Below are 14,005 nucleotides of genomic sequence, written 5' to 3'. Positions count from 1 at the left end.
CTTATCCACAAGGCTTGTTAGCCTGTCAAAGAAAGCTATTAAGCAGGTTTGTCATGATTTGTTCTTGACAAATCCATGTTGACTGTTACTTATCACCTTACTATCTTCTAGGTGTTTGCAAACTGATTGCTTGATTAGTTGCTCTGTTATCTTTCTTGGTACTGAAGTTAAGCTGATCAGTCTGTAATTCCCCAGGTTGTCCTTATTTCCCTTTTTACAGATGGGCACTAGATTTGCCCCCTTCCAGTCCTCTGGAATCTCTCCTGTCTTCCAGGAGTTTTTGAAGATAAATCGCTAATGGCTCAGATATCACCTCAGTAAGCTCCTTGAGTATTCCAGGGTGAATTACATCAGGCCTTGCTGACTTGAAGACATCTAACTTGTCTAAGTAATTTTTAACTCGTTCTTTCCTATTTTAGCCTCAGATCCTACCTCATTTTCACTGGCATTCACTGTGTTAGACATTTGATTGCTACTAACCTTTTTGGTGAAAATGGAAACAAAGAAGTCATTTAGCACTCTCATTTCCACATTACACATTTAGCACTTCTTCCATTTCCACATCTGTTATAGTCTTTTCCTCCTCAGTGAATAATGGGCCTACCCTGTCAATGGTCTTCCTCTTGCTTTTCATATATTTATTTGTTACCCTTTATGTCTCTCGCTAGTTTGATCTCATTTTGTGCCTTGGCCTTTCTAAAGTTTCCCCCTACATGCTTGTGTTATTGTTTTTTATATTCAGCCATCATAATTTGACCTGGTTTCCACTTTTTCTAGGATTATTTTTGAGGTTCAGATCATTGAAGATCTCCTGGTTAAGCCAGGGTGGTCTCTTGCCATACTAGCTGTCTTTTCTATGCACGAGGATAGTTTGCTTTTGTGCCCTGAATAATGTCTCTCTGAAAAATTGCCAACTCTCTAACTGCTTTTCTCTTTAGACTTGCTTCCCATGGGATCTTACCTAACAAATCCTGAGTTTGCTAAAGTCTGCCTTCTTGAAACCCATTATCTTTCTTCTGCTGTTTTCCCTCTTACCATTCCATGATCGCTTTCACTCAAGCTGCCTTTCACTTTCAAATTCTCAACCAGTTTCTCCCTATTTGTCAAAATTAAATCTAGAAGAGTTGCTTTCTCTTCTGAAATAAAAAATGGTCTCCAACATAGGCACCAACTTCCCCTCTTTCATGTGGATGCTTGACCCACTGCCCCGCCCCTGGCCCCGTCCCCACTTCACCCCTTCCATGAGGCCCTGCCCCTGCCCACTCCCATTCCAACTCCTTCCCCAAATCCCCACCAAGCCTCTTCCCTGCTTCCTCCTCTAAGCTCACCATGTTCCAGCTCCTCCCCCACCATCCCGGAGCATGCTGGGCAGGAAATGCTGGGAGGTAGGTAGAGGAGCGGGGACGCGGCGTGGTCAGGAGAGGAGGAGGAGGTGGGGGGGGAGGGGAGCTTGGCTGCTGGTGGGAGTACCCACAGAGTCAGCGCCTATGGTCTTCAATACAGTCCAAGAGCTTGTTGGATAATCTGCGCCCTGCTGTGTTATTTTCCCAACAGATGTCTGCATAGTTGAAGTCTCCCATCACCACCAAGTCCTGTGCTTTGGATGATTGTTGGTTGTTAAGAAAAAAATCTCATCCACCTCTTCTTCCTGGCTAGGTGGTCTATAGTAGGCATTTACCATGATATCACCCTTGTTTTTTACCCCTTTTATCTTTACCCAAAGGCTTTCAACAAGTCTGTCTCCTATTTCCATCTCAACGTCAGTGCAAGTGTGTATATCTTTGATACACCAGGCAACACCTCCTCCTTTTCTAACCTGACTGAGGTGTCAACAGAGGAAGTTTTGGAACAAATTGATAAATTAAACAGTATTATGTCACCAGGACCAGATGGTATTCACTCAAGAGTTCTGAAGGAACTTAATTGTGAAAATACAGAACTACTAAGTATTCTATGTAACCTATCACTTAAGTCAGCTTCTGTACCAGATGACTGGAGAATAACTAACATGACATCAATTTTTTAAAAAGGTTCCAGGTTAATCCTGGCAATTGCAGGCCAGTAAGCCTAACTTCATTACCAAGCGAACTAGCTGAAACTATAGTAAAAAAACAGAATTATCAGACACATAGATGAACACAATTTGTTGAGGAAGTGTCAATACAGCTTTTGTAAAGGAAAATCATGACTCACTAATATATTAGAATTTTTAAGGGGGTCAACAAACTTGTGGACAAGGGTGATCCAGTGAGTACAGTGTACTTGGACTTCCCGAAAGCCTTTGACAAGGTCCATCACCAAAGGCTCTTAAGCAAAGTAAGCTATCATGGGATAAAAGAGAAGGTTACTCACCTTGTGCACTAACTGACGTTCTTCGAGATGAGTGTCCCTGTGGGTGCTCCACTCTAGGTGTCAGTGCGCCCCTGCGCCTTTGATCAGAGATTTTTTGCAGCAGTACTCGTAGCGGACATGCATGCTTAGAACCTGTCACTCACTCTGAGTATGTCACTAGTGAGCATGCGTGGCCGGTACCCTCAGTTCCTTCTCTACAACGGATGCTACCCCAACTCCGAAGTAGAGGGGAGGAGGGTGGGTAGTGGAGCACCCACAGGGACACTCATCTCGAAGAACGTCAGTTACTGCACAAGGTGAGTAACCTCCTCTTCTTCTTCGAGAGATGTCCCTGTGGGTGCTCCACTTTAGGTGACTTCAAAGCAGTGTATCTCAAGGAGGTAGGGACTTCGGATCTGGCAGGAATGCCGTAGACAATACTGCCCTGCCTAATCGAGTGTCAGAGAGAGGGGCCTTGAGTAAGGGCATAGTGAGTAACGAATGTATGGTGGGAGGACCAGGTGGCCGCCCTACAAATGTCAGACAAGGGTACTTTGCGTAGGAAGGCTACAGATGTAGATACAGATCTAGTGGAATGTGTCCTGATCAATGCCGGAGGTGTAACGTTCTTTGATCTGATAACAGAGACGTATGCAATCAGAGATCCATTTCGAAAGCCTCTGAGTAGAGATAGCCACGCCCTTGGAACGGTCCGCGATAGAGACAAAGAGTCTAGGAGAGTTTCTGAAGGGTTTGTTCTGTCCAGATAAAAGGATAAGGCCCTACGCACATCAAGTGTGTGCATCGTGGCCTCGAAGGAGTTTGCATGTGGTTTCGGAAGAAAGTTGGTAATGTATTGGTTCATTGAGGTGAAAAAGAAGCATGAACTTTTGGAAGGAATTTTGGGTGTAAACGTAGAGTAACTTTGTCCTTGAAGAAGAGGGTATATGGTGGATCTGCCATAAGGGCTGCTATCTCGCCTGCCCGTCTGGCGGAGGTAATGGCCACCAAAAAGGCTGTTTTCATCGAGAGGTGCAAAAGGGAGCAGGTGGCTAAGGGCTCAAAGGGTTGGTGAGTTAAACAGGACAATACTAGGTGAAGATCCCATGGAGGGGTAGGTGGCTTAATGTCTGGATATAGGGTTTGGAGTCCTTCAGGAAACGTTTGGTGATGGGATGAGCGAAAACCGAGGTATTGTCAACTGTACGATGAAAGGTTTGTGATGGCAGCTAAGTGGACTCTAATGGAGCTGAATGACAGGCCGGATTGCTTAATGTCCAATAGAGATAAGAGTATGCAGGGGAAGAGGTGCAGAGGTAGGAGACAGTTGTTTGGCGTTGCACACCATTTTGTGAATCTTTCCCCACTTTTGGAGATGTAGGTGTACGGGTGGATTGCGTTCTGCTGTGTAGAAGTACCCTCTGGACTTGGTTGGAACAGTCTAGTTCTCGTTGGGAGAACCATGCAGGTACCAGCTTTGAGGTGAAGCATGGAGAGATTGGGTGAAGAAGCCGCCGTGCTGCTGTGATAGAAAGGTTGGGGATGAGGAGGCAGGGAGATCGGTGGTTGAATTGACATTCTGGTGAGAAATGGGAACCATGGTTGTCTCTCGGCATGAAGGTGCGATCAAGATTATCCTGGCACAATCCTTTCGTATCTTCGTGAGGATCCTGTTGAGCAATGGTATTGGGGAAAGCATATAAACGAAGGGCCGGTGCCAGGAGATCATGAATGCATCCCCTAGGGAGTGTTTGCCCAGTCCTGCCCTGGAGCAGAAATTGAGGCATTTCGTGTGTTCTTTGGGTTGCGAAGAGATCTATGGTTGGGTGACCCAAGTGCGAAATATGTGGAGAATGATTCTGTCGTCTATCTCCCATTCGTGCTCCGAAGGAAAACGTCTGCTTAGCTCGTCGGCAGTGGTGTTCATCACGCCTGGGATGTAAACAGCTGATATCTGGATGTGATTCGCAAGGCGCACCAATTCCAGAGTTTCGTGCCCTGAACAAAAGAGTGGGAACAACCCCCCCTTGTCTGTTGACTTGAACATGCAGCAATGTTGTCTGTCTTAATGCGTACATGCTGATTCTTGATTAGTGGAGGAGAAAAAAAAAAAAAAAAAGAAAAAAAAAAAAAAAAAAAAAAAAAAAATACAACGCAAGCATCCAGATAGCTCGAAGTTCTGAAACGTTTTGTGGTTAGGGAGGTCTTCGGAGTGAGACCATGCCCATGGACTGTTTGGTGAGAGTATGGGCCCCCAGCTAGTGAGGGATGCATCGTCGTCATCATCACGTTGTGGAGTCTGGAGGAAGGGACTTCCAGAACAGAGGTTGTCGGGACTGTTCACCATATGAAAGAGTTCCTTACCCTGTAAGGTATGGTTAATTGTTTGTTATTTGCGTGCACGTTCGTTTGTAACCGTGGCAACCAAGCTTGGAAGCACCTCATGTGGAGCGGTGCATTTCTGGACCACGAAAGTGCACGAGGACATGTGCCCCAGTATGGAGACAGTCTCGGTGCGCGACCTGAGGGCTGCTGTGAAGCCTTTAGCCAGCAGTTTTATGGTATTAATTGTCGGGCTAGAAGGGAATGCCCGTTCCAGTTCTGGAGCGAGGCTCGCTTCTATAAGTCCAGGCGTTGGGGTAGGACTTAATGTCGTATTTGTTTCGTTTTTGCAGGCCCCAGGATTGGAAGCACTCAATGGTGATTTTGGAAGCGGAAGGCCTCGGCGTATGTGGGGCCTTGAGGAGCCAATCGTTAGTAAGGAAATATTAAAACTCCTTGTTCTAGGTGGCCGTGACTACCGCCAGGAGCTTGGAGAAAAACTCGAGGGCCAGTGGAAAGGCCCAACGAGTAGAACTCTGTATCTGTAATGCGCCGAGCCAAGGGTAAAACGAAGAAATGTCTGTGGCTGGTGTGGATAGTGACGTGAAAAGGCATCTGTAGGTCGAGGCTGAAACACCAATCGCCCTGCTCCAGGCTGGAATTATGGTGGTGGAGTAACCATCTTGAACTTTTGCTTCTTACGAATTTGTTAGCCTCCTGAGGTCGAGGATCGGTCGCCATCTCCGGTTATTCTTCTGTGTTAGGAAATAGGGGAGTAGAATTCCTTTCCCCTTGTTGGCATTCGACACAAGTTCGATTAGGCACCAGGTGAAGGAGATGTTGTACTTCTTGCTGCAGGTGTGGTCGTGAAGGTGTCCCTAAAGATGGGGGAGGGACGGTGGGGGTGGGCTGGGAGGTACTGTCTAAGATTAAAGTCTCGAGAGGAGAGGAAGGGATGGAATACCCCATTGTGATGACCTCTAGAAACCCATTGCAGTGGTAATATTCTGCCATTGGTGTTAAAACTGGCTGTAGCGGTTGCCAAAGATAGTTGTCGGTAGTTGCTATTACGCTGAGTTGGGTTGACGTTACGGACCCTCAGACCAAAGGTTCAATTGCTTATATATTTTGAGGAAGTGGGCATCCCGGAAGAATTGGCGACGCCGCTGGTATCTGGACCTCTGGGCGTGTTGGTGTTGTTTGTTGTTGATCCTGGAGATTCAGGGGAAATCTGAATATGAGGAGGTAGCGCGGACGTGGTAAGGTTGATATCTGTACTGTCGCCTTCTGTTTGTAGGTTTGGATACCTAGGACCGAAGACCTGCCTTGAGTCCTTCATCGAGTGAAGCACCTCATCAGTGGTGGAGCAAAAGAATTTGTCACCATCAAAAGGGAGATCCTCTATGGTGCTCTGAACCCTCGCGAGGAAAGAGAGAAGAGGAAAGCCATGAACCTTCGGTGCAGACCGTGCTGTAGCGCTGGATTTGCTGCAGTATGCTGAATCCAGAGCTGCTTGGAGAGCCGTGCGGGATATGATTTGCCCTCCAGAAACTAACGCTGTAAACTGTGTTTCTTGTTGTCTGGGATGTGCTCAATAAAGTCCATGAACTTGTTATTAGTTTCTATGTCGTACTTGCTAGAATTGCGGTATAATGCAATTCCGCAAATTGTAACGTTGAAGAGGCATACCCTTACGACAGCAAGGTCTAGGCATTTGCCTTCTTTGTCGGCTGGGGTATGTTAGAATACTGTTGTTTGTTTTCTCAGATGGCCGCGTCCACTCAATTGAGTTTGGCGCAGGATGTGAGAAAGGAATTCAGACCCCTTCGACGGGATTGAAGTACTTACGGTCTGCTTGTTTGCAGGTAGGCTGGCTTGTGGCTGGAGCCTGCCAGATGGGATTTTTAGCAGGTTCAACAAGGGCCAGACTTTAATTGGTAATGCCAGTCTGGATGACGAAGATGGTTGCCAGGATGTCCGTTTAGCTCATGTGTTGCGTAGGTACTTCCTCCAGGCCCCCCCCCCCCCCCCCCCCCCCCTCCCCCCCCCCCCCCCCCCCCCCCTGATTATTTAGCTCCACTTGGCAACCCTTTTGAAGAGATCTTGGAATTTCGAAAAATCGTCTGATGGCGGGGCAGGGGAAGGAAGTAAAGCCTCCCAGGTATTGGATTCAACGTTGTACGGTCAGGTAATACTGGATCAGGAGTGAGTTATACTGATCCTAGGATGGGAGGTGCCGCCAAGTGAGTCATGGATTTGGACGTTCGCCTAGTCTGAGTAGAATAGCGGACGTGCTGCCGAGGGAAAGATGGCCACGGAGCCAATTACTGCCATGGTGATGGGAAAGGCTAGGTGTGCCATCCAAGGGTTAACACACTCAGGAGCAGGATCTTGAGGTGTTTGGACAATTGTCCTGTGTCCCGGGTACAGGACTCTGAGGGTAATAATTCAGATTGTACTGGAACTTCACCCGTAGTTCAGACTCCTCCTCACTGAGAAGGCTGCTCGGGACCTGAATCATTTGTCAGGGAGAAGCCATCCCCAAGAAAAGGCGATTGCAGTGTAGTGACACTGGGAGGGGGGGGGGGGGGGGCGGGGGGGGGGGGTTCACTTGTTGTGGGTAAACGCCAGCCGCTGGGGCAGCCGAGGCAAAGCTGATTAAATCCTGTGAGAGAACCTGGGCTGACACCGGAGTTCTTACCTTGCTCCGTTCCAGGTAGCGCTAGTTAATGCCGTGCCGCAGGCGGTGCCGTGCTATTAATAGCAGGCTGCGGTGCCTCATCGGAGTGCCTGACTTGTCGGTGCCGCATTCATCGCAGTGCCAAATAGCGGCCATAATCGGGAAGGCACTGAAAGCCTGTCGCCTCGCGCACCAGAGCCTTTGCGCTGCCGCGAAAGCACAGGCGGTTTAGCGCGGTACCGGAGTAGCCCGGCCTCATCAAAAGCACCTCAAGGCGGGCGCGGCACCGGTTTAAGGAGACTGTGAATCTGAAGGAGAAGTTGTTCTGTAGTTTTGTTTAGTTTTTGAGTGCTTCTTCGATTTAGTCTTTCTTCAGTTTCTTTTTGAATGTTAGAGCTGAGTCTGCGATCGTGGAGGCAGAGGGTTCCGCCCAGGGTTGAGGCGACTGCAGGGATTTTTGAAGCAAAATTTACGTTTGAGCTTTTAACTCTCTATCCTATTCCTCGCTCTGGAACTTAATTTAGTGCAATTGTTAGGGTAATTTATTGAGGGGAATTATGACCAGTCTCCACCCAAGCATTTCTTATACCACTGTGAAGTGGTCCTCATCAGCGAGGAGGTGAAGGGCGGGATAGCGTCTCTTACAGGATAGGAAGGCAGCCGCTAAGAATCTGTGGAGCCAGGCATATTAAGCGGCTGAGAGTGAACCAGAAGAAAAAAAAAAATTTTTTTTTTTTTAAACATATAGAGCGAAGGGTAGATTAACACTAACTAGCATAACTAACTAGGAAAGACTGTCTAACTACAGCATATTTTAAGGATGGGAAAAGACATCTTAAATGAGTCTGCTGAGCCTCCGGTTCTTCAAGCCCGGGGCAGTAGATGAGACGGAACTAGGATACCAAAAGCGGACCGCGCATGCTCACTAGCTGACATAACTCAGAGGTGAGCTTAAGGATTCTAACATGCGTGCGGCCACTACCGAGTACTTGCTGCAAAAATCTCGATCAAAGCGCGGCAGGGGTGCACCAACACCTAGAGTGGAGCCCCCCCACAGGACGATCCTCGAAGAGAAGGAAGTTCTCTTTACAAATCAGTCAACTTTATGCGGTTAAAAGCAGGGAAACAAAGTGGTTCATTTCAGGTAATGGAGAGAGTAATTTGTGGTTGTCCCTCAGGCATTTGTACTGGGTCGGTATTGAATTCTTCAACATATTCACAAGGGACTGGAAAAAAAGGGGTAAACATTGAGGTGGCATAATAATTCAGACAAAACAAAATTTATGCAAGATAGTGAAATCCCCAAAGCAGATTGAAATTAGTTACCATATGTATTTCTCAGAAAAACATAATCCCCATAATCCAGTTCCACAATTATGGGATCAAACTCGCTGGTACGATTCCCAATGAGAGGAGATCTTGGAGTCATTGTGGATAGGTTTCTCTGAAACACCCACTCAATGTTCAATGTGCAGTGGCAGTCAAAAAAGCTAACCCAATGTGAAGAACCATTAGGAAAGGGATATATAATAAGACAGAAAATATCATAATGCCACTATATAAATCTGTGATATGCTCATACCTTGAATAGTGCATATAATTGTGATTGTCCCATCTCAAAAAAGACACATTGGATTTGGAAAAGGTATAGAGAAGGGCAACAAAAATGATTAAGGGGATAGAACAGCTTCCTTCTGAGGAAAGATTAAGAAGATTGGGATTTTTCAGCTTAGAAAAGAGACAACTAAAGGGGGATATGATAGAGTTCTACAAAATCATGACTGGTGTGGAGGAAGTAAATAAGCAAGTGTGATTTACTCCTCCTCATAACACAAGAACTCAGGGGCACCCAATTAAATTATCAGGCAGCAGGTTTAAAACAAACAAAAGGAAGTATTTCTTCACACAATGCAGAGTCACATCTGGAACTTGTTGGCAGGAGATGTTGGAAGGCCAAGACTATAACAAGGGTCAAAAAAGAAGGGGGTGCGGGGTGGCATGTCTCCAGGGCATCCGAGTTCAAAACAATGAGCAGAGCGGCCACTTGAGGCATTATGGGACAGCTCCGGAGGCCAGTGACAGCGCAGAACGCAATCAAGTGTCTACACTGGCAATAGAGCGCTGGAGCCTCTGCACTTTAAAGCTTATGACTCTCGTTGAGGCGGGTTTTTTGCAGCGCTGTAACTGAGGAGTTTCTGCGCACAAAGTGGCTTGGCCATGTGTACATGTCTGCAGTTTTAGTGCAAAAGGCTGCTTTACTGCGCAGAAACTTGCCAGTGTAGACAAGCCCCAAGTGTAAAACCCACCTCCTTGGCCAAACCTCCCAGCAATAGCTCAAACACACTCCAGACACCATCCATTTTATGCTATTTAAAAATAAATCAGCATCTTCAGGCCTATTCCCTACTGGCAGAAAGGAGAGCGAGACAGACAGACAGACATAACTGTTGATACACTTACTCCTGGAAGTTACTCAGTGATAGACAGCAGAGTAAGAACAGAACTACACTCAGAAAAGTATGCAAGATATTTCTCTCGAGCAGGGATGGGAAAATAGGCTCCAATATTTAATGCACTGAAGTGAAACTGAAACAAGTTGCAAAGCAACGTGTAATACAATTTGTGAGCATAATACAGTGCACTGCTGCCTCTTGTTCAGAAGCACTATTCGGAATGACAGCGTGTAATATGATTACGCCACATCAGTTCGCTCAAAGCTGCACTATAATGACCACGTGATCTCCCTTAGCGCAGTTGATAAATACTTCACTGGTCGCACTGGACAATGCATGGTGTGACCAGCTTCCCATGGATGCGTGGTGCTCAGACACTATGGTGACAGGCACTGGTACTAAACCCTAAGCTAGATAGCTTGAAAACAAGACCCTGTGAGTAGCTGAGGCAGGCTGGCAGTTCTTTCGCTCATCAACAGGTCTCTGGCCAGGACACCCTGCTTTGTTAAATCAGAAAGGGATGGAGATAAAAGCAACAAGACACTCACCCTACTGTCTCATCCCAGTCACACCACAGCTTCTGCCCGATCACTTCCATGTCAAATTTAAACTGGCTTAGGCAGTAATCCTCAATCAGCTGGCCATAGTCGGATTCATGGCACGCGGTGACCACGATAAAGTGATGGGCTGAAAGAGAGAAAATGAACAAGTCTGGGTTGGCTTTAATGGTCTATTGGCACTGAAAATATGGTCATTAAAACCTTTCCTCCCCCCTCCACCCCCCACATTAGAGTACCCAGCCCAGATCCTCAAAGGTGTTTAGGTGCCTAACTCACAAGGATTAGGGGAGTTAGGCACCAAAATACCTTTGAGGAGCTGGCCTTTTCTCCCTTCTCTGGGGTACAAACCACCCCTGCTTGGCAGTAAGGCTGGTAAGTCCTGCACTTCCTCACAGAGTTTCCTTGCCAACTCCCTTCATGCTTTTGCCAAAAGCAATTATAATTCCACTGACATCAGCCAGCAGACTAATATGTCAGGAAGCCTCACCTCTGATCTGCGTCCATGCAACTGGAGTATCATTAGCATCCCTGTTCTCAGTAGAATCCTTCCATATCAGATCCCTTGCACAAAGCTGCAGCCTCAGCAGGCCTGGCGCAACCCATTAGGCAACCTAGGCAGTCGCCTATGGCACTGACATTTAAGGGGTGGTGACCGCGACGGCTGTATGTTTGGCCGCCGCAGTCGTCAGTGGTATTAGGAGGGCAGAACCTTCCGCCGCCTCTGTCACGGGCTCCATTTTGGGGGCAGGACCTTCCACTGCCTAGGGTGCCAAAAAGGCTGCCAGTGCTCCTGAGCCTCAGAAATGGCCTCTCCAACTTCTCACGCAATCCTCTTTAGAAAAGAATGGCAAATGCTGCTCTGCCGAGGACTGTACTTGGCTCTCTTCTCCAAGCATGACAGTTCCAGAGGCGAAGCCAGAATCTGTATGACAGGATTTCATGTATATGTGCATGTTAACTAATTATTGGCCTTTAGCAGCTCTCGAGCTGGACACAGAAGCTTAGCAGCCATGTGGTTCCCACATGGAAGCCCAGATATAGAAACAGCTCCCAAGGCCTCAGAAGAATATGAGAAGAACATAGAAATGGACATAAAATGTACTGGTCTCTTTTTCTATCTAGTTCAAAAGTGTTTTTCTAGCATTGGGCTATTCAAAGAAAGGTCTAAATATCTCCCATGAAGCATCCGAGAGTGCAATCTTACACCGCAGCAGTTAAGTTTCTTCCTGAGTCCATCCAGGATGAATTTATGCACTGACACATGGGGATTGATAGCCCTTGCAATTTTTATCCTATATACTTTATAATAATAGCAGCAGATGCTAGAATAATTCACACCAGTATGTCTCATCTTGTTTAGAACCTTACCAAGCTGTTTGCCTACAGAATAACATGCAATAGGGAGTTCTATAAATCACTTGGATACTGCATAAAGAGTAGTTCCTTGCATCAACGTGGACATGTTGCTTTTCCATGACATTTATGGCGGAGGAGTCTTGCTCATTTGGGTGGAGACACCAGGTTCATAGTTTGTGGCAGGAGCCAGAGACGCTTGGTTCTAGATTCCACCCTTTGTTAGTGGGCACGTGATGGGAGGGTGAGTTGAACGTGGCGTGCTGACACACTCGGGGGCCTGGCCTACGCTACAGAAAGTTGCCACATTTGAACACAATTGTGAACGGAGTCACAAGTTACAGTCAGTGAAGATCAGGCAAGTTACGTCCATGTCAACTAACTGGGAGCAAACTCACCAGGGTTAAGGTTTGCAAATATCAGTTCTGATCATGTCCTCCTATATATGACTGCAAAGTCCAGAACAACAGCTTTATTTCCAGGAGAAATGAGCACTGATCACCTGGAACCCAGCACTACAATGACTCAGACCAAACCTACAGCAACACATCACAGTATCTAGCAGCCAAGGTTTTATTTATGAGCATCAGTAACAAGACCGAATCTTTGTTACATTATTCAAAAGACCTGGACCAAATTCTTAAGTACATACAGTTTTAGGAACAGTTTCAGCAAAAGCTTAAGCTTAAGGGGAGAGTGTTGTCCTAGCAACAGATGAAACCAGGCTCGGTTAAGTCAACAGTCTGGTGTTTCTGAGAATCACAATGGGAACCTTAACCACAATGGGAGAATACAACTCCTGCCACGGAGCAGATGGAAGCTGGATTCACCTGGTTTGACTGGGACACTAGAATTTCTAAATGAGTCTGCTTTATTATCTCTTAGACCTTCTCTTGATTGGAGATTTGGCCCAGTTACAGCCATTGGTGACCAAAGCCTGGTCCTTTCCTTGTTTTGCTGGAGAGATTTGTGATTCAGGTTTAAAACCACTGATTTGTTTATTAAAAATAATGTCTTCTGTATAAATCCTAATAACCAAGGACAAAAGGAAAGAAGACTATTCTTTCCTCCTCTGCAGGTCACCTTTAACAAACTTCTGATGCTTTTAAATGTCCTGTTTTCTGTTTTAAAAGGAGGGGGGGGAGAGATAGGATCTAATCCTGTAGCTCTCACTCAGGCACTAGGTCAGGACCCTTAACCAGCACCAATAAAGTTTTATACTTCGGTGAGATGAATGGGGTGAAGGAGAGGGCAAAGGTCATAGCTCCCCGAGGTGGGTGGATAAGCACAGTGGGAGTTCCTGCCTTTGCTTCTACTGCTGTGTGGCCTGGAAGAGGGGCCGGAGCACGTCTCTGAACACTGGTGCTGGTATTTTTCCAATAGAAAAAAAAAGACAGAAACTAAGCATACGGTTAAAAATGCAAATTTAGCAAGGGCAGAGTATATGGTAAAAATTGCAGAGTGAGGCCTGAAAATTGCAAGACCTATATAAAGTTGTCTCTTGTCCCTGACATTAAAAAAAAGCCTTTTTTAGGGGGTGGAGAGGTGAGAGGGGATGCTGCTTGGTGCAAGCTAAACTGATAGAAGCCAGGCTTAAACAGATTCAAGAGATTGTCCACACACACAGCTGTGCTGGTGTAACTAAATCGGTATAAAAATCATCCCTTTAATTAAACCAGTGTAACAGTGCACGAACCAGGCCTGGGAAGTTGGGATGAGAAAATGTGTGGTAATATTACACAGGAGAGAGGCCTAATACTCTGAAAAAACTTAACACAGGCCATCTGAGCGTGATGCGGGCAGACCAGCTGCCAGCTCATGCCAAAGCCCCTAGGCCTCACTGACCACTGACAGATCATAGAATATCAGGGTTGGAAGGGACCTCAGGAGTCATCTAATCCAACCTCCTGCTCAAAGCAGGACCAATTCCAAACTAAATCATCCCAGCCAGGGCTTTGTCAAGCTTGATCTTAAAAACCTCTAAGGAAGGAGATTCCACCACCTCCCTAGGTAACCCATTCCAGTGCTTCACCACTCTCCTAGTGAAAAAGTGTTTCCTAATATCCAACCTAAACCTCCCCCACTGCAACTTGAGACCATTACTCCTTGTTCTGTCATCAGGTACCACTGAGAACAGTCTAGATCCATCCTCTTTGTGTAACCCTTCTGCCCCTCTGAGTTGGCAGCAACAAGGGCCGGGTTCAGCATCCAGGGGTTCCGTTTCAGTAACACAATGCATAACCGGCTCAAGCCCCCACTCTCAGTGACCTGAGACCACTTACATACACACCTCCTGGGTGGGTCAT

General features: G+C 46.6%; 1 protein-coding gene across 1 annotated transcript in view; it reads right to left on the bottom strand.

The window, feature by feature from the left end:
* Nucleotides 1-14,005, bottom strand: part of RAMP1 (receptor activity modifying protein 1) — a 142,644-nt gene that overhangs the window by 74,768 nt on the left and 53,871 nt on the right. The window contains exon 2 of the mRNA XM_075069940.1: nucleotides 10,335-10,473. Within this exon, the coding sequence (XP_074926041.1) occupies nucleotides 10,335-10,473 (139 nt within the window). The remainder of the gene's footprint in view (nucleotides 1-10,334; nucleotides 10,474-14,005) is intronic.

The sequence above is a fragment of the Chelonoidis abingdonii genome, chromosome 10, assembly GCF_003597395.2.
Source record: "Chelonoidis abingdonii isolate Lonesome George chromosome 10, CheloAbing_2.0, whole genome shotgun sequence".
Taxonomy (NCBI): domain Eukaryota; kingdom Metazoa; phylum Chordata; order Testudines; family Testudinidae; genus Chelonoidis; species Chelonoidis abingdonii.
The sequence above is the reverse complement of the archived record's forward strand: the minus strand, read 5'-3'. Positions and strand labels throughout refer to the sequence as shown.